The sequence below is a fragment of the Brassica napus genome, chromosome C3, assembly GCF_020379485.1.
Source record: "Brassica napus cultivar Da-Ae chromosome C3, Da-Ae, whole genome shotgun sequence".
Classification (NCBI taxonomy): Eukaryota; Viridiplantae; Streptophyta; class Magnoliopsida; order Brassicales; family Brassicaceae; genus Brassica; species Brassica napus.
In genome coordinates, this window is record NC_063446.1 from 1,879,942 (window position 1) to 1,905,458 (window position 25,517).

General features: G+C 35.6%; 5 protein-coding genes, 1 long non-coding RNA gene, 1 other non-coding gene and 1 pseudogene across 10 annotated transcripts; 3 read left to right on the forward strand and 5 right to left on the reverse strand.

The window, feature by feature from the left end:
• Positions 1-1,777: 1,777 nt before the first annotated feature.
• On the reverse strand, positions 1,778-3,339 carry LOC111203793 (uncharacterized protein At5g23160-like). The gene is made up of 2 exons (XM_022697851.2): positions 2,560-3,339; positions 1,778-2,337 (listed from the first exon to the last, which is right to left on the reverse strand). The coding sequence occupies exons 1-2, from the start codon at positions 2,905-2,907 to the stop codon at positions 2,014-2,016; spliced, it is 672 nt and encodes a 223-aa protein (XP_022553572.1). The 5' UTR covers positions 2,908-3,339; the 3' UTR covers positions 1,778-2,013.
• A 699-nt stretch (positions 3,340-4,038) lies between these two features.
• LOC125584409 lies at positions 4,039-5,159 on the reverse strand (annotated as a pseudogene).
• A 1,929-nt stretch (positions 5,160-7,088) lies between these two features.
• On the forward strand, positions 7,089-11,016 carry LOC106384979 (serine carboxypeptidase-like 35). The gene is made up of 8 exons (XM_013824907.3): positions 7,089-7,421; positions 8,647-8,754; positions 8,886-9,074; positions 9,342-9,430; positions 9,543-9,842; positions 9,962-10,098; positions 10,318-10,410; positions 10,641-11,016. The coding sequence occupies exons 1-8, from the start codon at positions 7,145-7,147 to the stop codon at positions 10,897-10,899; spliced, it is 1,452 nt and encodes a 483-aa protein (XP_013680361.1). The 5' UTR covers positions 7,089-7,144; the 3' UTR covers positions 10,900-11,016.
• Positions 11,017-11,140: 124 nt separating this feature from the next.
• Positions 11,141-13,747, reverse strand: LOC106384978 (porphobilinogen deaminase, chloroplastic). The gene is made up of 5 exons (XM_013824906.3): positions 13,316-13,747; positions 12,089-12,494; positions 11,809-12,015; positions 11,563-11,740; positions 11,141-11,488 (listed from the first exon to the last, which is right to left on the reverse strand). Exons 1-5 carry the CDS (start codon positions 13,546-13,548, stop codon positions 11,376-11,378), a joined length of 1,137 nt encoding a protein of 378 aa, XP_013680360.1. The 5' UTR covers positions 13,549-13,747; the 3' UTR covers positions 11,141-11,375.
• A 437-nt stretch (positions 13,748-14,184) lies between these two features.
• Positions 14,185-14,291, reverse strand: LOC125584934. The gene has a single exon (XR_007321832.1). It is a non-coding gene; the product is annotated as a small nucleolar RNA snoR97 (small nucleolar RNA).
• A 2,665-nt stretch (positions 14,292-16,956) lies between these two features.
• LOC106384977 lies at positions 16,957-19,409 on the reverse strand. 4 transcript variants are annotated; one of them, XR_007321067.1, is made up of 7 exons: positions 19,089-19,400; positions 18,802-19,008; positions 18,586-18,710; positions 18,424-18,503; positions 18,300-18,347; positions 17,898-18,151; positions 16,957-17,818 (listed from the first exon to the last, which is right to left on the reverse strand). It is a non-coding gene; the product is annotated as an uncharacterized LOC106384977 (long non-coding RNA). The 4 variants fall into 4 exon arrangements; XR_007321066.1 differs by having other exon boundaries at positions 16,957-18,151; positions 19,089-19,409; XR_001277058.3 differs by having other exon boundaries at positions 16,957-18,151; positions 18,802-18,902; positions 19,089-19,404.
• Positions 19,410-19,928: 519 nt separating this feature from the next.
• LOC106385071 (thioredoxin-like protein YLS8) lies at positions 19,929-20,933 on the forward strand. Its single transcript, XM_013825025.3, has 2 exons — positions 19,929-20,161; positions 20,424-20,933. Exons 1-2 carry the CDS (start codon positions 20,042-20,044, stop codon positions 20,730-20,732), a joined length of 429 nt encoding a protein of 142 aa, XP_013680479.1. The 5' UTR covers positions 19,929-20,041; the 3' UTR covers positions 20,733-20,933.
• Positions 20,934-21,314: 381 nt separating this feature from the next.
• On the forward strand, positions 21,315-23,445 carry LOC111204255 (succinate--CoA ligase [ADP-forming] subunit alpha-1, mitochondrial-like). Its single transcript, XM_022698557.2, has 7 exons — positions 21,315-21,687; positions 21,844-22,053; positions 22,164-22,334; positions 22,435-22,558; positions 22,766-22,827; positions 22,922-23,003; positions 23,100-23,445. The coding sequence occupies exons 1-7, from the start codon at positions 21,439-21,441 to the stop codon at positions 23,240-23,242; spliced, it is 1,041 nt and encodes a 346-aa protein (XP_022554278.1). The 5' UTR covers positions 21,315-21,438; the 3' UTR covers positions 23,243-23,445.
• The last annotated feature ends 2,072 nt before the right edge of the window (positions 23,446-25,517 follow it).

The following is a 25,517-nucleotide window of genomic DNA, read 5'->3' on the forward strand; positions in this document are numbered from 1 at the left end:
TTTCTCTCAAAGGCCAGGAATTGATTATGAGGAAACTTATTCTCCTGTTATGGACGCAATCACATTTAGATTCCTGATGAGCCTAGCGGCCAATGAAAATTTAGAAATGCGTCTCATGGATGTCGTTACGGCATATTTATATGGATCATTAGATACTGATATCTATATGAGAATCCCAGATGGATTTAAAATGCCAGAAATGTTAAGTTCCAAACCTAAAGAGTTATGTGCAATAAAATTGCAAAGATCATTATATGGGTTAAAACAATCTGGACGAATGTGGTATAATCGTCTCAGCGAACACTTAACAAAAGAAGGATACACGAATGATCCTATATGCCCTTGTGTTTTCATAAAGAAAACAACATCCGGATTTGTGATAATCGCGGTGTACGTTGATGATCTTAATATTATTGGAACTCAAAACGAAATCCAAAAGGCATCAAACTATCTGAAAGGAGAATTTGAGATGAAAGATCTCGGGCAGACAAAATATTGTCTAGGATTACAAATTGAGCATTCTCAAAAGGGTATATTTGTACACCAGTCTACATATACCAAACGAGTATTGAAACGCTTTAACATGGATAAAGCAACTCCTCTTAGCACCCCGATGGTCGTTAGATCACTTAATGTTGAAAATGATCCGTTTCGACCATCTGAGGAAAATGAAGAAATACTTGGTCCTGAAACTCCATACTTAAGTGCAATTGGAGCTCTTATGTATCTTGCAAATTGTACTCGACCTGACATATCCTTTGCTGTTAATCTTTTAGCGAGATTCAGTTCGTCTCCTACACGAAGACATTGGAATGGAATTAAACATGTCTTTCGTTACCTTCAAGGAACAACTGATTTAGGCTTGTTTTATCCTAAAAGTTCAAAAGGTCAAATGATTGGTTTTGCAGATGCAGGTTATTTGTCAGATCCACACAAAGCTCGATCCCAGACAGGATATGTTTTTACAATTGGAGGCACCGCCATATCTTGGCGTTCTCAGAAGCAGACACTTGTTGCTACTTCTTCAAATCACGCCGAGATCATTGCACTCCATGAAGCAAGTAGAGAATGTGTATGGCTAAGATCAATAAGCCGACACATCTGTTCAAGCAGTGGGATTGACGAAAATGCGGAGCCAACTATTCTATATGAAGATAACGCGGCATGTGTTGCTCAAACGAAGGAAGGATATATCAAAAGCGATAGAACCAAACATATACCTCCGAAGTTCTTCTCATACACTCAAGAGCTCGAGAAGAATAAAGAGATTGAAATAAGATATGTTCGATCATGCGACAATGCAGCCGACCTCTTCACAAAATCACTCCCTACCTCGGTATTCAGAAAACACATCCATAACATTGGGATGCGCCATCAGAAGGATCTATGACTGTTCATTCGAGGGGGAGCTTACGTAGTTGTACTCTTTTTACCTTACTATGGTTTTTCCCATTGGGTTTTCCTGGAAAGGTTTTTAACGAGGCAACAAAGACGTTAAGCGAGAGCGGATAGTGACACCGGCCCCCAAGGGGGAGTGTTACGAAAGTAAACAAAAGCGGCCACCGTAATGTTTGAAATAATTAAAGATGTGGGTCCCGCTGCACTATTTGCACAGTAAATTTTCTTCTATATATACGAACATTTGCGTTCGTTTATAAAACACACCTAAAAACACTTCTATTCTATTCTCTCTCTGTATCAGTGTTATTTCTTTCTACGGGTATAAAATTTTGCCCTTATTTAAATTTCTGCGATACAAATAAATTCCAGTTCTTTTTATAACAGGCTGCTAAATATTGACTTCTAAATAAAAACCACAGACAATATATTATTCATTTGATGTATCCATTCACAACCGAAAACGGAGACAATGGTCCAGCGCTTAAAAAAAAGTGATGACACAATTATAATATATAGAAAACAACGAATAAAAAAAGAGATCGATCGTCACTACAACGAAACGGGATTTTGCCGTCCAAGAAACACGTCCGAAACGACTTTTCTTTAATACGACTAAGAATTCAAACGTGCAGAACCGTCGCTAGCGCTGCGTTTTACCAACGCGGCCACGTTTCTGAGACGAGGTAGAGAATAACACCAAGCGGATGTACAGAGAATCGCAAAGAGTCGACCCCAAACTAACATGATCACCAGCGTCAATATAATGACCGAAATTCCAATAACCGGGTCAAACTTTCTGACCCGTGAACCGGTTGTTTCCCGAGACGGGTTCATGATGGATATTCGTTCAGGACGCGTGTCTTCTCTAGAGGAAGCCAACAGTTCAATGGGTTTTGATCGGTCGGTGGTTACGTCTCGTAACTCCTTCGGTTTTGTCTGAATGAATAAACAACAAACAACAAACAACAAGAAATAAATTTTCAAAAATTCAATAAACGATTTATCACATCGGTAGATCCACAAATATGATTTTAACTTTTTTTAGAAATCAAGAAAAAGAGAAAATCATGTTGGTCAGAAAATAAACTAAATTGTCTGAAAATAACTTTCTGACACAATAAAGTGAGTTAAGTCTTTTGAGATTGTACGGAGAGATACCTCTTTGGATTCCTGATTCACGGCCTTATCATCAGCCAGAACATTCGTACGATCAGTAGTGATACGACTTATCAGTGAAACGGGCTTCTCCTTATCAGTTTCATCTTCTACACTTGAAGTAGTTATCTCCGTTTCCTCGATCGGCACCGGTTTGATCTCTCTGTTCTTAGAGCGAAACTTAGAACATAGAAGCCACCGACTTCGCTTCTTTTTCTTCTTCATCTCGCAACCCACTTCCGCCGCAACCTTCGCCTTGTCGGAGTATATTTTCCGGGAGAGTCCAAAACATCCTAGAAAATACGAAGAAGACACGGTTCTTTCTCTGGCTCTCTTCTCGGTTTTCGCCATTGAAGTCGAACTGAAGGAAAGGGTCGTTGTGCATTCGTGTTAAGACTTTGAAATATCGCTCCGAGCGGTTGGAATTTAACCCTTTTTTAAATTCATTTAAAATAATAATTCCTACTGATTTCGAAGATACGACGGAGATATCATGGTGGCATAAATTATTACAAATTTTGAACGAATACTTGGAATAAATTACTGTACAGTGAGTTGTATAGTATCGCAAAGACAAAAAGATGACAAATATGGCAAAAATATACATAGGAAATGAAGTAAAGAAATAAAAAGACAACAGACACATGAAAGTTAACAACTAATTATATACAACTATACAAGCAAAAATAAAATAAAAAAATTCCTCTAAAAAGACATCTTAAGAATACATTATTATTTTTCAACAAAAAAATACTAAGTGAGAAATAAAGGAATGTCCACTTTCATTTGCCTTTTGGAATTGGTATTCCAAATTTAAGATTATACATAAATGTAATCTGCATAAGTTAGAATATTCAAAAATAGTGACAGTGTCTTGTCTTTTATTTATTACGTCACTAGTTCAGACGATATATGAGCAAAACCGTCTACAATAAAGAACCATACTTAGTAAAATAATTATAAAGACAATAATAGTAAGAAAAACATACAGTGGAAAAAATTGGACAAATATTCATGTTGATAAGATTAATTTAATAATAAAAAAGATAAAACCAAAGTAAGGTAAGGTTTAAAAGAAGAAAAAAGTATCGTAGTGTCCACGTTCCCAACTTCTACGTCGGACTTCTTCGTTTAGATGTTTTCCGGATGACCAATTCGAATAAATCAGGATATATTTTAGCAATTTTCAAAAGTCAGACTCAGTACAATAAAATATATGGAGAAATTGGAGATTTTCCTTCTTCTGTCTTTTCTTTTTACCTGTACCCATTCAAAGATCCATTTCATCATTCCATTAAAGACCATATTACGATATGGAGAATATAGATTTGTGAATTAAAAGAAACTATATGATATCCTTATATATTAAAGGAGAAGCACTGACTTTAGTGCATTCACACCACCTTCGTCACGTGTGGCTTAGATAGACCTTCTCACGATTTGTTTTCTTATTTTCTTCAATTCTAAAACACACGAGATACGTTAAAACTTAAAACTAAAAAGATCAGTATCGTGTGAGATAAATTGGGAGGCGAGTCAATTGGCTTGAGGGTCGATGTCAAAGTTGTAGAACGTCGTATTTGGGAGGTGAACGTATCTAAGATGATGGATGTGAAGGGCAACGAACCGGAGCCCACGAACGCGATCTTGGTTGGGACTCGACCTCGACCTTGCTCAGTTTGAGGTAGTTAGTGTAGTAAGCAGGGGTAGAGATCTAAATGGTGAACTGGGTTGTTTTCGGGAGATTCCAAGACCGTAGAGTAGCGTTGCTCTGAATACCCTATAGCTTCACTACGTCGCTTGATGAGATTGGTTCTGATGTTTTGGACTTTTGGGCACAACTTTTCAACGTCGATATTTGTCTCCGTGGGCAAGCACGTGGACATGAGCTGTTGGAACAAATTGTCGACATTTTTGGAAAGTTTAAGGCTCTTGAGATTGGAGATTTTGTTATTCAAGTCGAGAATCTGCTTCTCGAAATGAGTCTTTTGGCAAGCCATGTCGAGACTAAAAGGAGATTTGGGACTCTTCATGGTGATCACAGTAATATACATTCATCTTATGTGTGTCCATGTCGTGTGGATGACAAAAAAACAGTTATATGTTCCATTCTTTCAACGTCCATGTCTGTTTGGAATAACGTTTTTATTTATCAACCGGAATAACGTTTTCTTCATGATCTTTAATATGAGTATTACTTTTTTGTCTTTTCCATTTAATAGTTAATAATTTTTTAACAGCTTTGAGTCATTACCTAGCACATTTTTAATTATATGATAACACAACACCAAAGAAACTGCGTGTCTGTCAACTTTTCAGAGACTAGGTTAGCAATATAATATTGCAGATTAAAAATTTCTTACTTATTTCTTTAGTATAGTAACATTTATGCTTCTTAATTAGGTGGCTTCACTTTTGTAACCAACCTACAAGGTTGTTCTAAAGTCTTATTTGATCCTAACATGGCACAAATACAAAACTTCAAATCCAAGTAAGTATACAAAACTTCAAAAATTGCATATGTATTTATTGGTTAGCTCAAAACTAATTATAATTTATGCTAATTTCTATATTCTTGTGTTTGTATTCTGTCACAGGATTCCTATAGCAGGATAAGAATTCAGACTTGGAGAGTTGATCATGCTTGAAGTCTTTTTCGTTTGCTTAATGCCATATTTTTATTTTACCTAATAATGTTGTTTTGCCTTTCATAATTTTGGTAGTTATCTATTTACTATATCAGTTTTATACTTATGCATCTTAATAAAATCGAGCTTTTTGATTATAAGAATTCTTTTACAACATTCTTCATCTTAACTTCCAGCACTTTTGTGATGCCTCCAATCCTTTTTTTTGTCCGAAAATTAAGTTCAAACTGAATAGAAGGATACTTATATATCCTAAACCTTTACATATAAGTTGTGGCCAACTCTTAGACGTAAATTGAATTCGCATTTCCTCTTGTTTCTTATTGAAAACCTTGCTCTGCAACATCTTTCTCCGACCTTATTTCTGAGATTTTTTTTTCTGCTGGTAAAAGTTTTTAACCATCGGAACGGAGGCATAAGCTTTTTAACCCCAAACTTTTAGACGTATTAACCTCCTTTTTTCTATTCCAATCGGTTTGGTTATTCTTTTCCAAGCGGCTCTGTCTGATTAAACCGAAGCGAAGACAAAAGAAAATATTAAAAAAAACCCTCACAATTATTCAAATTTTACAAAATAACCTCTAACTCATAAAAGAGAAACCAACCAAATCAAATTGACATCATTTCGTCCAAAATTCTAAATGCAAGATTAATTATCAAATATTATCTATTACTTTTTATTAGTGAAAAATTAAATGATTAAAAAAATAAAACCGATGGTCCATAATCTATATAACAATTATGAATGTTGTATATATATATTATGTTAGATTATATTATTTTTTGTTCAAACTGAATAGAAACCCTTTGATACTCATATATCCTAAACCTTTACACATAAGTTGTGGCCAATGAAAAGTCTAAAAAAATCTAACCTAGAACCAAATTGATATCCACATTAAACACACTTAATAACGTCTTCTTATCTTATAAATAACCAAATTAATAATCTCATCTCGCGTGACACGGGTTATCACCTAGTATAATATTAAAACACATACAAGTTTAAGACTCAATAGAAAAGGTGTGCAGAACGTACTCCATGCAAACGTCACAAATATTTTTACCCGTACACAGCTTGCAGGTCAATGTAACATGTTCATATCAAAATCAATCAGATATAAGCAAAAATTTCCATGTTATTTAAATGCAATTAAGTACGTTAGTATAGAATATGATCCTTAAATCAGTAACATTGGTGTATTTGAGTTTGGTTCACGTTAAGTATACATATATAGTTAATCATTAATTACTTATTGCTAGTTAGTTTTTAACTTTTTAAAAGACTGGTTCTTTTGGTTGTAACGGAGATACAGATGGAAAAGTTCCAGTAACATCTATGTCATCTAAGCGTTATAGCATAAAGAAGATGAGACTTAATTAAGGTGGAGTCACCGTGGAGCTGTGAAGGTCATGGTTTCACAAAAATCAAGTAGCTGGATGGGTTGAGAGTCTTGAGCCTAATGCCGGAGGAAGCAGACGTATCAATATTGTAGCCTGCTGATAACTTCGAAGATGTGAATGCTTTTCTCCTACGAAGTATCTAGTCAATACTTGAATCTGATATAAAAAAATTCCTACTTTTACTAGATACACAATTGAATTGAAAACCTCGCATGAGTTTCAAAGAGTCACATAGTTAGGAAATCTCTTTACCAAAGTTTACAGAACAGTATATTTGTCTTCTACTTTTAATGTTTTCTTTTAAATATCACAAAAGGTTAGAAAATTAAAAATTCACTATGTGCCTCAAGGAAATAAAATAAAACCAAGACTTAAACCAACTTTCCTGTATAAAAACAAAAGGTTAAAAAATAATAATTCACTATGTGCGTTTTAAAAACGTGCAGTAAAATTAAAACGCTATAAAAAGAGCTAGTGGGGGCATTTTTCATCAGATCATTAATAGTCTGTCTTTCTGAAAGAGGAGGAGAAAGTGTATGGCGATGAAGAAGAAAGCACTTTGGCTACTATGCGTCCTGGTGTTACCGGCGATAGCCTTGGGCAGGAATCCTGAGAAGAAGGCAACGGCTTCGTTCGGGAGGAAGGAAGATGACCTGGTAACCGGTTTGCCTGGCCAACCACCGGTTAACTTCAGACATTACGCCGGCTACGTGAATCTCGGGCCACGACAGAAGCAAAAGGCACTTTTCTACTGGTTCTTTGAAGCCCAACGAAACTCCTCAGGTCGTCCTCTTGTCCTCTGGCTCAACGGAGGTCAGTTTCTCTCTCACTCTCTTCTCTACATTAACAACATTTCTTTGACAAAAAAAAAAAGATTATTTGACGTAGTTGATAATAAAAACTTGTAATGGTTTTTAATTGTGGATTTCAGTCATAAGACTCATAACAAGGTACAATTTGTATCATCCTTACACTATTTGAATTGATAAAATTTATCGTTGATAAAAAAAAGAAGGTACAATTTGTTTTGTTTTAGCAAAAAGTGTATGTATATTGTTTTTTGGTTTACCTTAATACTATTTGTAAAACAGCTTTTAATACTCTATTGCCTCTTTAGGACACTGTTATAGTCAAAGTTTTATTAATGTGAAACTGAAAAAATGTTATATGTATATATCGTGGCCGTTGCAAACACATTAGAATCATAAATGATCTATTGTTGTTGCAATCAGTACATCGATAGTTGTTGAAAACTAGCAATCATGTTGCAATAATTTTACAGGTCTCAATAAACTATAAAATCAGCATTGTATTTTTAAAACTGGTTCATATCCGGTAAAACCTTTTAACTTACCGGAGACGTATGTACTTACAATGGTCTGGCTCTCTGACAATTATTTGGACTTATACCATTCAGTGCCTTTGTTTTCCCCACTCAACATTCAATGTGCAAAACTCCAAATCTTGTTTCTAGATTGTTTTGTCCTTATCTACTTTCTGTCCACATTCTTGGTAGTTGTTCATTAATTCAACGAATTTAGTACTGGATACTGTTTGTCCATAACACGGTTCACATTCCAATATTAATGATATTTAGGAACACGAGAAATATCTACCTCGTATATTTAAATGGTGATATAGATAAGATAAGATGCTCAATATTCAAATACATGGAGTATATAAATAGACTAAAAGTATTTAAAAAATTCAATTTTTACTACAAAAAACTTTTAAGTAGGCATGCAAGAATAGCGTCCTTAGCTTTTATATGAATGATTGCGTTGTTGTATTCATCTTTGGTATCCATCGACAGCAACCCGTGACAATATATCGACGTCTTTGTTCCAACCCGTGACAATAAATAATTAATTTGCATGTCTTTTAGTCAAATATATTTTTGTGAAACTTTTCGCCAAATTTCACAATAAAGTTTAAAAGTTACATTATGGTAACACTCTTAATTATACTAAGCAATTCAGTCACTAACTACAAATTAAAAGCATTTACAATATTAAAACTAAAATTATACTATATGCAGGACCTGGTTGTTCATCGATAGCCTATGGAGCTGCACAAGAACTAGGCCCTTTCCTTGTTCGCTCCAGCGGTAGCAACCTTACCTTCAATAAGTTCTCTTGGAACAAAGGTACTTGTATCGAATTAAATTACCATATTTATAATATGCATGATACTTGCATTTAAATATAATGAATACACGTATGTAAGTATACAGTATTAGAAGTGGGTTACATTTTTAAAAATATGTTAATTAAGCAGAGGCCAATATGTTGTTCTTGGAAGCACCGGTTGGGGTTGGGTTCTCGTATACCAATAACTCAATGGATCTTCATAAGCTTGGAGATCAAGTTAGTGCAGAGGATTCTCTTGCTTTCTTGATCAACTGGTTCATGAAATTTCCAGAGTACCGATCCAACGAGTTTTACATCGCCGGAGAGAGTTACGCCGGTAAGTGCTTAATCCGGTTTGTTATGAGTTTAATCTTTTTAATATTTTATTTTATCGAAATTGGGATCTGAAACCATTACATATAATATAATAAATTTAAACATATGAAATAAAGGAAAATAAATATAAAAAAAAAACTGTTTTCTCCACACTGAAAATAATGAAGACAATTATTAGGTCGCTATATTTTTATCAGAGTTTTTTTTTTTGGATTAAGGTTCTCCAAAATCAATATGTATATGAAATTATATTCTTTTTCTTAATTAGGTCACTACGTTCCACAACTTGCGAATGCCATTTACGACAGGAACAAGAAGGTTACAAGAGGCTCGCACATCAATCTCAAGGGTTTCATGGTATGTACTAATTAAGTAGTAAGGTCACTTGCGGACACAAGGGAAAAAAAACTTTTCTTGCAATATATAAGTAAAATAAAAGGTACTTATGGTTAGTTGACTGGTTTTTCAGATTGGTAACGCGGTGATCAATGAGGAAACAGACATGGCAGGACTAGTGGACTACGCATGGAGTCACGCTATAGTATCTGACGAGATCCACAGCAACATCCATGGCATGTGCCGTTTTGAGGAAGAGCAAACGAGCAACCAGACCGTAGAATGTACCGACAATTTCAAAGCTTTCATGGAAGCTTACAGCGATATCGATATATACAGCATCTATACTCCCGTTTGCCTCTCCTCTTATTCGTCGTCTTTTTCTCCAAGAAAACCTAAACTCATTGTGTCTCCTCGTCTCCTAACTTCACACGTACGTATATACATGTACTATGCAAATTTAGTAATAAGATTTAGTAATGTAGCATACGATCATCTTTCATTTTATTTCCTTCTCAAACTTGATTAGTTTCAATGTTTTTGAATGGTCAGGACTTGTGGGATAGCTTGCCGGCTGGGTATGATCCATGCACTGAAGGTTATGCCGAGAACTATTTTAATCGGAAAGATGTGCAGGTTGCACTTCATGCGAACGTTACAAACCTTCCTTATCCGTACACTCCATGCAGGTTAGCCCTAGTTACGTTACGCAGAAACTATGGCTAGAAACTCCACTCGTTTTCACTTTAGACGCTATAAGTTATTTAGTATATTCAGTTACAAAAAAAGTTATTTAGTAAAACATTTTAGTAAAGATGGACAATCTGGTTTATAGTTTGACCACGTATCTAATGAACACAATTTATACGTATGTCCGTGTAACGTGTGTGTGTGTGTGTTTGATTCAGCGGGGTAATAAGGAGGTGGAACGATGCTCCTCCCACCGTGATTCCCATCATACAGAAGCTTTTGGCAGGCGGCCTCCGCATCTGGATCTATAGGTATATTATCTATACGTTTGATAAAAGATTAGCGTCTCGACGGGGGACTAGGCGTTTCTGCTTATGCCCTCTAGGTGTTTGCCTATACCTATTTTTAGAACACAACTTTTTTAATGTATAGAAATTCTACATGAAATTGAAGAAGAAACTATAACAACTATATATATACAATATACTTGGTTAATCACTCTACTTATTAATAAGTTTTATTGGTTTGATTTTGAATATAGTGGAGATACGGATGGGAGAGTTCCAGTAACATCTACACGTTATAGCATAAAGAAGATGAGACCTAAGGTGGAGTCACCATGGAGGTCATGGTTCCACAAGAGTCAAGTAGCTGGATGGGTTGAGACTTACGCCGGAGGATTAACTTTTGCAACCGTGAGAGGAGCCGGTCATCAGGTTCCGGTCTTTGCTCCAGCCCAATCTCTTTCCTTGTTCTCTCACTTCCTTTCTTCCACCCCTTTGCCTTCAAAACGTTTCTGATCATTACCGCCACCAAGTTATATGGCAAGTTGTTATGTTTCGAAACTGTCGTTTGGTACACTTATGTACCCAATTACTACAATGAGTTTCGAATTATCAATAAAAAACATTGCATTAGTTGGAATGAATTTTTATACATTTGTCTTCATATTTTGATAATTTTGGCGATTATATTAGGAATATAGTATTGACCTTTCTTTTTCTTTTTTTTTGAACACAAACTAGTATTGACCTTTCAGTGTGCAAAAAGTCTCTGTTTTTTTTTTGTTCCTCTATAGATAAAAAGGTACAATTGCAAGAGAATTTAATGTAAATACAAACAATCAATACAACAAGCTTATCTTTCTCTCAAGATAATAAAAGTTACAACTAATTTAGGTGGAAGAAAAGTTGTCAATGACGTAGGAAACACTCCTAAACCCTAGACTCTGTCCATATCACAGCCATTCCTTTTTTTCTTTTTCTTCTTTGAATGCTTAGTTTCCGAAGAAGCCAGGACCAGCAAGAGAAAGCAGCTCCTGTCCAGCGTCTTTCCCCATCTTGACCATGTCTTCAAACACATACGGACCTTTTCTTGAGGTCTCAAGAACTGTCACAAAGATTAAACATATAAGAAATAAAATGATGTTTCTCCAATGAAAATGTATACTAACGTTTTCATACCTCGAGTACCGTCAGGGGAAGCAACCAACCCTCTGAAATAGCAGTTGCCTTCTTCGTCCTTGGCAGCGTATCCAGCGATAGGAGTACGGCATGAGCCATCCAGCGTCTCAAGAAACGCTCTCTCGCATGCAACCGCTAGCCTTGTCTCCTCGTGGTTCAGCGATGCTAAGTAACTCGCCTACATATGTAAGCATATCAGAGATGCAAATCCAAAAGTAAACATTCATCAGAGAGCTTTGACATTACCATTTTATCATCCTCCGTTCTGCAGGCGATTCCAATAGCTCCTTGAGCAACAGCAGGAAGCATTTCATCGAGAGACAAGACCGATGCGACATTCTCTGTCATACTCAACCTCTTGAGACCAGCTAATGCCAATAGAGTAGCATGGACTTTTCCTCCTTGAAGCTTTGATAGTCTTGTCTGCACATTCCCTCTAAAGTTCTCTTCGACCTGCAGAGGCAATTAAAAGAAAGATAATGAAGTCATAAGAAACATCAGTCTCCTTCACTAAGTGAAAACTTACAGCTAATGAAGGATACTTGTGGAGTATCTGCGACTTTCTCCTGAGAGAAGCTGTTCCCACAACGCTTCCAGCCGGAAGCTCAGCTAACGAAGCTGCAGTCAGACAGATAAACGCATCTCTGACATCCTCACGCACTAAGTTGCAAGGTAGAATCGTTTTCTCGGGTAGATAAGTAGGGACATCCTTCATCGAATGCACAGCTATGTCGATGTGACCGTTTATTAACGCCTCGTCTATTTCTTTGGTGAAGAGACCTTTCCCACCGATGTCAGCAAGCGGCTGAGAGAGGATCTTGTCACCGGTTGTTTTGATTATCTCGATGTGGATGGCTCCTTCTGAAGTGAGCTCTGGGTGTTTCGCTTGGAGCTTGGCTCGTGACTCGTAGGCTTGAGCAAGTGCTAAAGGACTGTCCTACACAGTGAGAGAGATATAAGCAGAAACAACAAAGATGACAAATACACATCAGAGGCTAAACTAAGTTCACCAGTAATGCAACACTAATCACAATGCTAATCACATCAGAGCTAAACTCAGTCCACCAGTAATGCAATCCGAATCACAATACTAATCCACCACATTTCATCTCTAGCCAGAAAAATTACACTAAATCACCCAACCATCTACATGGTAAGAAGTGACATTGTCCACAGGAAAAAACGAAGACTCATCAAAGCTAAAATCAATTCACCACTAATGCAAAACTAATCACAAGACAAGATTTGGCTACTAGAAACACAGAAACCATGCGAGATTATCCAAGGAGAACCACAAGCACTACATTTCATCTCTAAACCATCTACATAAACAAGCCAAGTGATTGACATTTCCACTATATCTCACTCAAACCAAGGAAGCTGATCCAAACAGAGGGCTGATCAAAATCGAGTCTTTGAATCATAATTAAGGAAACCAAGGCAGGCCCATTAGCAATCAAGCGGCCGTAGACTCAGAACAGACCATTGAACCACACTAGAAGTATAAAGGAGAGAACTTTGACCTTCCCCTCTAAAAAAACAAAAAAACAAAGCAGAGATTGGCATAAGACGCCAAGTGATTGACACTGTCCACTTTAACTCACTCAACCCCAGGAAGCTGATCCAAAACAGAGGACTGATAAAAATCGAGACTTTGAATCAGCATTTAGGAAACCAAGGCTAACCCATTACCATTCAAGCATTCACAGATTCAGTGAACGACACGGGAAGCAATAAAGAGAGAAACTTTTACCTTCCCCTTGTGCCAATTCTGATGATAGCAGTTCGTGTCTTCTCTTCCACAGCAACACAAGCTCTAACAACGCCAAAAGAGCTCCGTTTCCGGCGACATTTATCCAGAGAAGGAGAAGTGATCCGAGGAAGCGAGAATCCGATAACGGAGACAGAGTTGACCGGGGAAGAGGGTTGACGACGCAAGAGAGAGACTTTGTGAGCTCGATGGAAAGAGGAAGTAGAGATATCCATTGGGTTCCGAAGAGCTCAGAGAAGTAAGATTTGGAATCGTTGGAGAGAGATTTAGAGGGAAAAGAGAGAAAGTGAGCTTCAAATGGAGAATTGATGACTCTTCTTCTGATCTCTACGAAGATTTTGGATAGGATAGTCAGATTTTGCCGATGTAAATCGTCTACGGTAATCCATACCAGAGTTACGTGGTCTGATACATTTTCCACCGTCCATTTTTCAAATCTCGTTGACTCATACTTATTAGGCGCGCGAACGTTTAACTATCTCATGGGCCTAAGCCCAAATTACGGTTCTTTTATGAGTGTACGAGAGTGATTGGTTGGGCAGTGACTTTAACTTTCCTTTTTATTTGCAGACTTAAAAACCACCCATTGTACTTTTTTTTTTGTTTTTTTTTTGATAATCCAGGGGTTCCCCACTTACGTGGATCATTCTCCTGGATCCGGTTAGGCAGCGGTCCACTTCACCCGGGAGGGCTTTACCTGGGCTGAAGACAAGGCCCAGCACCCAGTACCGCATTTGGTGACAGAATGGGCAGTTTGCCTCCGCCTGGCGTCGAACCCGTGAGCATGACAATTGACCCACATGGTCCTTACCAAGTGAGCTACCCCATCCCGTCGTAGTTAATTCGCTAAATAATATAGTGTTCTAGTTTAACTAATATCCCAAGGCCGAAGCAGAGATAAAGCTAATGTAAACACCCATTGTACTTTATGTATTAGTTTTTAAAGTTACGACCAAAAAAATTAAAGCTACAAAAAACCACCCATCGTACTTTATATAATTTTTAAAGTTACGACAAAAAAAATTAAAGCTACAGCTCAAAAAACAAAAAAAAATAGACGTAAAAATCTTATTTTCTGAAGCTCCATCTTTTTGTCTATATAAAACTAAAGTTACATCACTTAAAACTAAATAAAAAAATCCTACAGACTAAATTCTAAAGTAAATTTTCTATAGTTACATTCCAACCAATCATCACGGAGCATATTTTTCGGATCCGAAATTCCGAACTGGTACTGATCTGAAAATTGAGTTTCGGGTCGGATCCAGATATGATGAAATACCCGATTGGGTATATTTTCATTTATGTTTCGGGTACCGGATCGGATCAGGTATTATCCAAGATCCGAACAATTATCCGACATATCTGATTTTTGGTTCATAGACTCATTAAATAAAGGTAGGTTTTAGTTTGTTCAAGAATGATTTTATTCTCTTGTGAATTTATTCAAATCTATTTTTATTTAATTTCAGAATTCTGATATTTATTGGTCTTTTCTCTTATAATTGATTAGAGTATTTGGATAAGTCGGGTAAAAAGCATCCATTTTGAATCTGTTCGGATAAAAACAGCTAAATCCAAACTGCAATCGATTTTTGTACGGTCATTTCAGATTTATCCGAAATTACCAAATCGAATCCGATCCAAGTTTAGTAAATATTAGATCGGTACCAATTTTTATATATCTGAAATATCCGGATCTGCCGATCCGAACCCGATCTTTTCCCACCGTCTGTTTATCAATCTCGTGGACTCATTCTTTGGGCCTAACTAAAAAGCGTACAGCTAACACCATATTAGTCTGTGTTCGGTCGGGTCGGGTCGGGTCATAATAGTCTGTCATCGTCGTTAATAAAAGACTAGCTTTTGACCTGCGCGTCCGCGCGGATGTTTGTTAATGTTTTTAACTTTTAATAATGTCATAAACATAATTGTTTGTGTTCTTGTCATATATTCAATATTTTTGACTATTTGGTAAAGTAAAAATCAATATTATTATTTACAAAATATATTTCAACGAAACTCTCACTTTAATAGTTAGAATGGCTAATATTGTTTTTTACGCTTAATGAGTAATTATGTATATATATTATAATATAATTGTATATCTTAACTAATAAATAATTATAATAATCAATTAACCAAAAAATAAATGAAAAGCGTGAGTTGAAAGAAATATATAATTCATTAGTATCATAATGTATATCGTCCATACCCTTAAACAATAAATATTTAATATTTTAAAGATAATTGTTTATAAATTAATATATAAATTGGAAAAAATGAAAAACATATATATTTTTTAAAGGAGATAAGTTCTATATATACTACTAGGGCCGGCCCGCCCTACGGGCGGGATGATACTTTGAAAATTATGTAAATAGTTAGAGTAAATATTCAATATAATTGTTATATTTTAAAATATACATATTAGTTAAATTCAGTATATGTTATTGTATTTGAAGATTAAATATATCTCATGACGTATTGATAAGCACTTTTTTTTTTCATGGTGCCCTCACATATTTTTTAGTAATTTTCTGGAGCCGGATGAATCTAAAAATATTGTGAGGAAAAAGACGAACTTGTAATTATAGATTAAATAAATATTTATTTGTAAAATTTATTATTAGATCGGTTAATTATTAGAGTTAATTATTAATTGTGTAAACCGTAAATAATAATATTAAAGTATCATAGCTTGACATGTTGGACATCTTAAATTTGATATAAACTAATTAACGATGCATTGGTGGTGAAATATATGATTGCATGGTACTTTGTTGAATTCTTTTTGCTTAAAATATTGTTAATGAATACAACGCATAGTTCATCTTCATTTTAGGTATGAGTGTCCTAATATATACATTTGAATTAATAATTACATAATATATCTGGATATTAGATGCACCTCTTAAGTTATTATATGATAAAAACTTCCATAACCACGATATAAGTACCCAATTAAGAGTAAAATATAAGCTAAAATTAACAATATATATAAAAATTAATATTTTAAATCCAATAAAGCATTTGACTGAAATAAGTAATATATAACGATCAAATATTAGGGATTTTTATGTTTTTCGTACTTAGTATATATTGTGTGTTAACAACTGCTGCTCTGATAAGTATTCTTTATTTGCGATATAATATAAGTTGTAACTAGTTTTATATATTTTTCTGCGTGACTCGTATCTATCTGTAAGTTACATTGTATTTGTATAGATACAATTTATTAGTAATATTTGTGAAAATTACATTCAGTTAGGCCCATTTAACTATATGTACCATTCGATAAGTATATTGTTATTTCTTTTATTCGGTTTGGTTATTAGAACTACTAATTATTACGTTTCGCTAACGTAATGTGAAATACATTGATTCATAATGTTTAATATCTGTAGTAAGTGAATTATAGCTATTGTAGCTGTTGTATGCATCCATTATAATTTAGTTTTTGGGGTCGTTTTGTTTAAATATATAATGTAACTTTTTTATTATTTTTATATATAATGTAGTGTTTTATGTACTGGTGGAATGAAGGCATCGCATCGTACTGTGAGAACCTATATAAAGTATTTAATATTTCAGTTGGTTAATACATATTAATGGCTGCATGATAGTTCTCAAAATTAAGACAAAATAACAGATAGAAGCTTCAAGTGATGTATACAAACCAGCGACAATATTCATGCATAAAATGCAAAAAACTAAAAGGAAACTGAACGTAATGAGACGTGACTGAAAGGGAAAACGGAAAATAAATAAAAACGTGAAGCTTTGCTCTAGACACGGTACACCAACTGCAAAAACTTCTCCATCTCCTTATAGTAAAAACGTTTAGTGCATCTTTTCTGAAGTTCCTTGAGCTCGCATGCTCGTGGTGGCATGAGAAACATCATGCTCGTGCCATATGATTTCCTCTTAACGATCAGGACCTCACGCAACGACCGCTTCAGTTGCAGCCACAACTTATCAACGGCGGCAATGTTGTTTGACCATTCGAAGATGTCTAGAATCTTCGTCCCTTCATGTATGCAATATTCAAACATATAATCATTATCATAATAGAACTACTTTTAAAGCCAAATACATCTTCTCAGCAGGTAATTCACGTGTGGTGAAACCGAAATAAAGTAACTACAAACATATGATCCCACAACGTCACTAATGAAGAATATGAGACTCAAAGAATATAAACAGAAGCAAACATAAGACATAACCTCACAACCATTGTCCAAAGCAATCCTACCACCTTAAGGGAAATGAGTTCCACCACCAAGGAATCTAAAAACGTCCATCTCATACTAAATACATTTCTGAATAGCCTTCTACGGGGCATTAGCATAAGGCACATAATCTATACTCTTGGGCCAATAGAGATGTGTAACATATGCTTTAGGTGCTGGTATAAGGCAATGTAGTTTCTCACTCTCCCTAGGTTCCTGATTTTACCATCAGAAGAACTCGACTTCAACTGGTCTAAATAAACAAAAGAAACTCAGATCAGAGAGTACTCAGAACAGCAGATCAAGAGGACAAAGAGAGGGTGTTCATTTACGAAAGCATAACAACAACTGGAGATATGTGCTTTTTAGTGTGTTTCCTCCTGCTGGAACCAGATGTTCCTCTGCATTGCTTCCGCCAGAAGTGGGCTGCTCAGCAGCGTCTGTTGCATCCCATACCCCAGGGTGGTTTGAGAGGATGTCATCACCTCCGGTGATCTGGTCAATAGCTGCTTTCTCACCATCTGAGCAGTTGCAGGCGGTACATGTGGTAGAAGGCATATATCACCTCCAGGATAGTTGTGCCTTTCTGTTTTAAAAAGAAAAAAAAACGTAAAGCTTCATGTCAATAAAGCGGTGTGCAAAGTATGAACTGAATTTAAGGTGTATCAACATCAAACGTTGCTGTAGATAGACGATGTTTACAGAATACTCATATAAACATAAATTTATATGACCTTAGCAGTGGTGCAGCAGATGGAAGACCAGTGTCCCTAACCACCAATCTGTACAGAAATATACGATGGTTAGTATCCTAATCTTGTCAACTTAAGATTACACATTGAATATAGTCAATCTTACCTATAGAAGACAGATCTCTGCATTGGTTTCCTTATCAAAATGAACATGCTTTCTTGATGTTGCGTTCAGGAACAAACGACCTACACAGCATAGCAAGAAAAAAAAGGAATGTGATCTTGCACAATATCACTTGACATCATAAAACATAGAACAACAGAGTACCTCCAATCATCTTCGGATTAATGTTCGTGTCAACAACCACCTTTGGATCATCACGCATGCTTTCAAGCTTCTTGTGGAACGAAACGGTTTGACAGTCGAATAGACTAAGAGTAACAGACTCATCACTGCAGATTTGCAGCACCAATTATTGTAATTTAAATAATCAAACAATTCTAAGAAATCAAGAAGAGCTTAAAAAACAGAAAAAAAAATTACTTTTCCAGTTTGAGTGTCACCATGACACGATTTTTATGGTCACTTACGGTGCTCTTCACCGAACTGATATTAGTATGCTACTTGAATAAACCGACATCGATCTATAGAACACAAATCCAATAAGCCTAAGCAAACCATCTAGATATTACAAAAACATGTTCGTAGCTGGAAGAGCACTTGCCAGTCTTCAAGTCGGAGAGAAAAACTCTTGACATAGTCATAACAACACGAATCAGAATATTGCAAGAGATAGAAAATAGGATGATTTCGAAGCGAGAAGTACTCACATATTTATACAGATCCACAGGAGATACGAACGGTGCTTTGAAGACTCATAGTGGGCGATGGATTCAATTGCAATAAAGACGAAGTAATAGCTCCGTCCGTTTCAACCAGTGAAAGAAACTCAGGCGTCGCCGCCGGAAGAAAGGAGAGATGATACGCAGTTCTCTATCATTACTCAGAGCCCAACATGCATCAGACGGAGAAAGCCCATCATGGAACGCGTTAGTGAAACGCAGCGCTTTGGTCTCATTGGACACGTGTTGGCGCGAGATCAAGCGACTTACCCATGTGGAAGCTTACGTGGCAGCACCAGAAGAGATTAAACAGGCCTTTATATATATAGATATCTTCTAAAAAATATAATCATAAAAATTATAATTAAGAAATAAATAGATGTAATAATTAAATTTTTGTTAGAGCTAAGAAAAAGATGTATAAACAATAATTAAATAAAAAGATAAAATTCTATAAATTTTAATAATAAATGAGATAATAAATATTTGTAACATGATTATACCCGCGGAGAAATCACCTAGTTAAAGCGTAAAATATAAAAATTTAAAGTTTATTTGATGGATTCAGATGGAACCATGTTATTGTAGGATAGAAAAAAGTTTGAACGATAGAAAATTTGTTATTTCAACATTTGGGATTCAGGTGTGACCATGTTAAAGAATATGAAGAGTGTTTATTATCTGGGTCATCTAGATATACTAAGCCCAAAACAATATTATATTATTCGAAACAAAATCCGTGAATTTACGGTGTAGCTCAAGAAATGTTAAGCGAATATATAAAAAAAATTTGTTTAATATCAGTGATATTGGTTTGTAATTATTGAGCAAAACTCAGGGTCAAAATCTTATTTGTACTGCTGTTTTAATACTTTAGATTAGGAAGGCAGGAAACGGATTGAAATCGTCGTTTCTATAGAGAGAGAGAGAGAGAAGAGACGATGTCGTACCTTCTACCTCACTTGCATTCCGGGTGGGCTGTCGATCAGGCGATTCTAGCCGAGGAAGAGCGTCTCGTGGTCATACGTTTCGGCCATGATTGGGATGAAACCTGTATGCAGGTATAGTTTCTTCCATCTTCAATTTGATTCTATTTGGGTTCCTTAATTTTGAGTATCATATACTCTCGTTCTATAAAGTTACGATCTTTTGTTTCGATTGCGTGAAAGTTTTAGCAATTAGTGACTTCTTTAGCTTGGAACTATTAGGGGTTATATTGTGTGTTCGTGTTGTTGTCTGATTCATTATCTGATTACATTTAGTTTTAAGCCATTAGTTGTGTTAGTGTTGTGGTCTGATTAAATGATTTTGATCTGATTTTAGATGGATGAGGTGTTGGCATCAGTTGCTGAGACGATCAAGAACTTTGCGGTGATATATCTGGTGGACATAAGTGAGGTTCCAGACTTCAACACCATGTACGAGCTCTACGATCCATCGACGGTCATGTTCTTCTTCAGGAACAAACACATTATGATCGATCTCGGAACTGGTAACAACAACAAGATCAATTGGGCTATGAAGGACAAGCAGGAGTTTATTGATATCATTGAGACCGTCTTCCGTGGTGCAAGGAAAGGTCGTGGGCTCGTGATTGCTCCTAAAGATTACTCCACCAAATACCGCTACTAACCCCAACACATTGGAGTTTGTTTCAGAAAAACATTGGATCAAAAAACTCTTTCAGTTGAAATATCCTATGTACTTGTTGCATATATGCTTTGATGATTTGTGATTCCTGCTTGCTTACTCGTTTCGGCTGTTTGCCATTTATGTATTGCAGTTGCTTCGAACATGAATCACTGAAATGAATGAGTCTATGTTTAACGTGTATAGTATAAGGTTCGTGATCTTCTTATAGGTTTTTAGAATTTTTACATTTAACAAATTAAACTTTGATTAACAATATATTATTTGTTGTAATTAGTCATTTTAACTGCTTTAACCAATAAAATTTTAGCATACACAATTATCTTCTTTGAGATTTACAGTTAACCATTAACTAATACATTGAAAATGCATAAAATGTATCTTTTGGAAATATTTTTTTTTATTTTTAAATATGGATGTTTTCGAAACTAAGGTAATTATTATAATGAAGTTTTAAGTAGAGGATTAATGAAATTAATATATTATCAAAAACAAAGTCCATAATCTAGAAAATTTGGGTATGGGCTAAAATTTCAGACAAGTGTAGCCTTAAACAGAAGAAGCCTGTTTTGTCGGCTGACATTTCTTTTGCTATTCATTTCCGATTTCGCCTTTCACACAGCTTAGGTTTCCACACGTTAAATTCAGATCGGAGAGAATCAAGAAGTGGAAGAAGAACTAGACAATCATGTCCAGGCAAGTCGCAAGGCTCATCGGATCTCTGTCGTCAAAAGCTCGCCGCTGCTCAAACGGCGGCGGCTCTGAAGCTTTTCCGTCACGCCAGAGTCTCAGTTCGCTGACTCAATCTCGCTCCTTCGCGTCGGATCCTCCCGCGGCTGTCTTCGTAGACAAAAACACCAGAGTGATGTGTCAAGGCATCACCGGAAAGAACGGGACTTTCCACACTGAACAAGCCATTGAGTACGGCACCAACATGGTAAAAAGTCTTCACCTTTTAAAGTTTTCTTCTTTAAAATTCGAATTGAGAAGAACTCTTATTGATCCTGGAGATGACATTGTTGACAATTTGATTTAAAGGTTGCGACTTTATGCTAATTTTGTTTGTGTGTTGTGTGTTTGTTATGTAATATAGGTGGCAGGAGTGACACCAAAGAAGGGGGGAACAGAACACTTAGGTCTCCCTGTTTTCAACTCTGTTGCTGAAGCCAAGGCTGAGACCAAAGCCAACGCTTCTGTGATTTACGTTCCTGCGCCTTTCGCTGCTGCTGCTATTATGGAAGGTATACAAGCTGAGTTGGATCTTGTTGTCTGCATCACCGAAGGAATCCCTCAACATGACATGGTAAATTGCCATCATCATAAGTTACATAGGCTTGGATACAGGATACTCATGTGGTTTGGCTCTTTCAGACTAATCTGACTTGGGATCTTTGTGGTGTTTTCTTATTTAAGGTACGTGTAAAGCATGCTCTTAACAGCCAGTCGAAAACTAGGCTGATTGGTCCAAACTGCCCTGGGATTATCAAGCCTGGTGAGTGCAAGATTGGGATTATGCCTGGATACATCCACAAGCCTGGCAAGATTGGGATTGTCTCTCGTTCTGGAACCTTGACATATGAAGCTGTAAGCTCTTTTCTTTTTTACTTGTATTGCGTTTGGTTTATTATTTTCTCTCTCTCAATCTTTAATGGGTTTGTTGCTTTCGTTTCTTACTTCCATGCAGGTTTTCCAAACAACTGCCGTTGGTCTAGGCCAATCTACTTGTGTAGGAATTGGTGGTGATCCTTTTAACGGAACAAACTTTGTTGACTGCTTGGAGAAGTTTTTTCTTGATCCTCAGACAGAAGGTAATGTTTCTGAACTCTTAATAGATTAACCTTAAAGATCTATTAGTAGCTGATCACTTGAGACTGCAAGATTCTTGTCTTAGAAGGCTTTTGATTCCTTTAGTTCCTCTCTCTTTTAAAAAAAAAATTAGTTAGTAGCTCAAGTGAAAGATATTCCCTATTGTTCATGAAAGATGGAAACTAAGTAGACACAGATGGCTGTTTCAGGTATCGTTCTCATTGGAGAAATCGGAGGCACTGCAGAAGAAGATGCTGCAGCTTTGATAAAGGTAATATAACCAACTTTGAATCTCTTTCACTTTCACTTTGGTCGGGGTCTATCTATTTGCAACTCAACTTTGGTTGTTTGATGATTATAAACAGGCAAGTGGTACTGAGAAGCCTGTTGTTGCTTTCATTGCTGGGCTCACTGCACCACCTGGTCGTCGAATGGGTCATGCAGGAGGTATTTTCCATAAGCAAACCATCTAATGCCTAAACCGGATTTACTACTTTTGGTTCTTTGCTCTCATTTGCTTCTCTGGTTTTTTGTTTGTTGCAGCTATTGTTTCCGGTGGGAAAGGGACAGCTCAGGACAAGATTAAGAGTCTAAATGATGCAGGAGTGAAGGTTGTTGAATCACCGGCTAAGATAGGAGCGGCAATGTATGATCTCTTTAAAGAAAGAGGTCTTTTGAAGCAGTGAAGTTGAGTTTCACACTCACTAGCTCCTTCTTCTTGAAATCTTCAAGAAGAAAACAAACAAGAAAACCCCAATTCATCAACCACACATTCTTTTGGGGTTGTTTTTCTAATTCGAAGATATTCAAAAGATTCGACAAATGAGAAGATAAAACAGCTTTTGTTTACATGTTGGATTGAATAAATTGAAATTGCTTTGAAGTTTCATTACAAGATATTATTTTAGGCCGTTGTCTAATGATAACTTCCACTACAAGAAATAAGAGTTGGTGATTCTTTATATTGAGTAATCCAATCCAAAGTTTAGGTCTCATAAGTAATGAATTAAATGGTTTTTGTAGTCTCAACGGTTTTCTTTCTTGCAGTTTTGTACTCATAAGTAACGAGTAATAAATCTTAGTGAAGAGGACAGCCATGTTTTTTTTTTTTTTTGAATAACAAGCCATGTTATTATTAATGCAATTAATCATTGGTTCAAATAAATAATTAATTTTAGTGTACATATAACTAGGCATGGGACGGATCGGGTATCCGGGCAATTTTAAGGTACCCGGATTCGGATCCTTATCCGGCGGATCCATAATTTTATTATCCTTATCCGGATCCGGGGTTCTCGGATAACCGGGTGTCGGATATCCTTCTAAAAATTGTAATATCCGGCGGATATCCGGATCCAGATTTGGATCCTTAAATAAATAAAAAATAATATTAATATATATAAAATATTAACAATAATTTAAAAATAAAAATATATATAATGTCTTTAGTTATTTCTATGTATAATATTACAAAATTTACATAAAATTTATATATACTATTATAAAAATAAAAATATATTAAATAAAATTAATTTATATATATAGATATTACTATTTTTGAAATATTTATTAATAAAACTTACGGATCCGGATATCTGGACTTAAAAATTAAGATATCCGGATCCGGATCCGGCTTTGACGGATCTAACATTTTACTATCCGGATCCGGATTCGACCCCTCCGGATATCCGGATTTTTCGGATCGGATCCGGATCGAATCTCGGATCGAATCTGGATTTCGGATAAAAATCTCAAGCCTACATATAACAAGAAACTATTTTAACTTTATATAAAAGATATTTCTACTAATATGGGCTTCGGATATAGTGGTAATGGGCCAAATGAAGAATTGAATCCATTATGAAATTTGATGACAAACTACATGCAGTTTCATTAAAGTGAATAACACACCATGATCTTAAAAATAGTATTAAACGGCACGCAGTTCCCATCAAAATGTATAAAACAGCAAGATGTCAAAATGAAATAAAATAGTATGATTCCTCTTAGATCAACAAATTTAGAAATTTCAAAGTCTTCAAAATTGATAAATAAAGTTTTTAATTATTAGAATGTGATTATATAATCATATCTATACAAAATTGAAAAAAACTAATATTACTAATCAAAAACTACATTTTAAGAAGAACCATTCTCACCGAAAACGCATGGACTACTCACTTTTTGTGAACAATACCCTTTTGACTTTCTTTGTTTTTGAAATCTTCTAATTTTTTTTTAAATACAAGCAAGTGACATCAAAACCGCGATGTGCCTCACTTAACACAACTCGACGACGTCTCTCGCATAACACCAACTCAACAAAGATTCCCTGAAGATTCTATATTTTCTCTCTCGTTCGCGATATGATTTCACATCTTCATCGATCAAACCCTTGATTCGATATCTCAGGAGATCCTTGCAATCGATCTTTGTTAGATACCAACCAATTTGAGCTTTAAATAGTGGAATCATCATTTTCCTTAAATTGATCTGAAAATGGAAGTTTGTGGCTTTATTCTGATTAGATTGTGTTACATAGAGACTCTGGTAGAGAGTTAACGATTTTCAAGTGTATTTTGTTGGCTTTACTTTGGATACATCAGGTGAATCAAGAGGGAATAAATACTTTGTTTGAGAGATTTTTTTTTGAAATGCATTGTTTCCTTGTGTTTTTGTTGTTGATAAAAAAGTGGTTTGAAATCGTTTTTATTTGGATGTGTAAGAGAAGAAGACAATAACGCGATTTTGATAAAATTTCAGCTTGGATTTCTTCTCAACTAAATGAAAAGACTCCTTGGCATTTTACCGAGAATACAGTACCGGTTTACTGTCTTGTTAAGAACCAAATTTAAAACCTACATGGAAGCTTTCATTGATAAGATTTGCTGAAAATATATGTATTTAATTTAGTTCTCGTCACATTTATTCAAACTAGTTGATGATTTTACTGTTATTGTA

Bases quoted from the DNA above. Each gene is read 5' to 3' on its own strand.
- LOC106385071 (XM_013825025.3), top strand. From the start codon at position 20,042: ATGTCGTACCTTCTACCTCACTTGCATTCCGGGTGGGCTGTCGATCAG. The intron at 20,162-20,423 runs GTATAGTTTCTT...ATCTGATTTTAG, and splicing joins GGGATGAAACCTGTATGCAG to ATGGATGAGGTGTTGGCATC.
- LOC111203793 (XM_022697851.2), bottom strand. From the start codon at position 2,907: ATGGCGAAAACCGAGAAGAGAGCCAGAGAAAGAACCGTGTCTTCTTCG. The intron at 2,338-2,559 runs GTATCTCTCCGT...TTATTCATTCAG, and splicing joins TGAATCAGGAATCCAAAGAG to ACAAAACCGAAGGAGTTACG.
- LOC106384978 (XM_013824906.3), bottom strand. From the start codon at position 13,548: ATGGATATCTCTACTTCCTCTTTCCATCGAGCTCACAAAGTCTCTCTC. The intron at 12,016-12,088 runs GTAAGTTTTCAC...TTGCCTCTGCAG, and splicing joins ACAAGTATCCTTCATTAGCT to GTCGAAGAGAACTTTAGAGG. The intron at 11,741-11,808 runs GTAATGTCAAAG...TTACATATGTAG, and splicing joins GAACGGAGGATGATAAAATG to GCGAGTTACTTAGCATCGCT.
- LOC111204255 (XM_022698557.2), top strand. From the start codon at position 21,439: ATGTCCAGGCAAGTCGCAAGGCTCATCGGATCTCTGTCGTCAAAAGCT. The intron at 22,828-22,921 runs GTAATATAACCA...GATTATAAACAG, and splicing joins ATGCTGCAGCTTTGATAAAG to GCAAGTGGTACTGAGAAGCC. The intron at 23,004-23,099 runs GTATTTTCCATA...TGTTTGTTGCAG, and splicing joins TCGAATGGGTCATGCAGGAG to CTATTGTTTCCGGTGGGAAA.
- LOC106384979 (XM_013824907.3), top strand. From the start codon at position 7,145: ATGGCGATGAAGAAGAAAGCACTTTGGCTACTATGCGTCCTGGTGTTA. The intron at 7,422-8,646 runs GTCAGTTTCTCT...TACTATATGCAG, and splicing joins TGTCCTCTGGCTCAACGGAG to GACCTGGTTGTTCATCGATA. The intron at 9,431-9,542 runs GTATGTACTAAT...CTGGTTTTTCAG, and splicing joins TCAATCTCAAGGGTTTCATG to ATTGGTAACGCGGTGATCAA.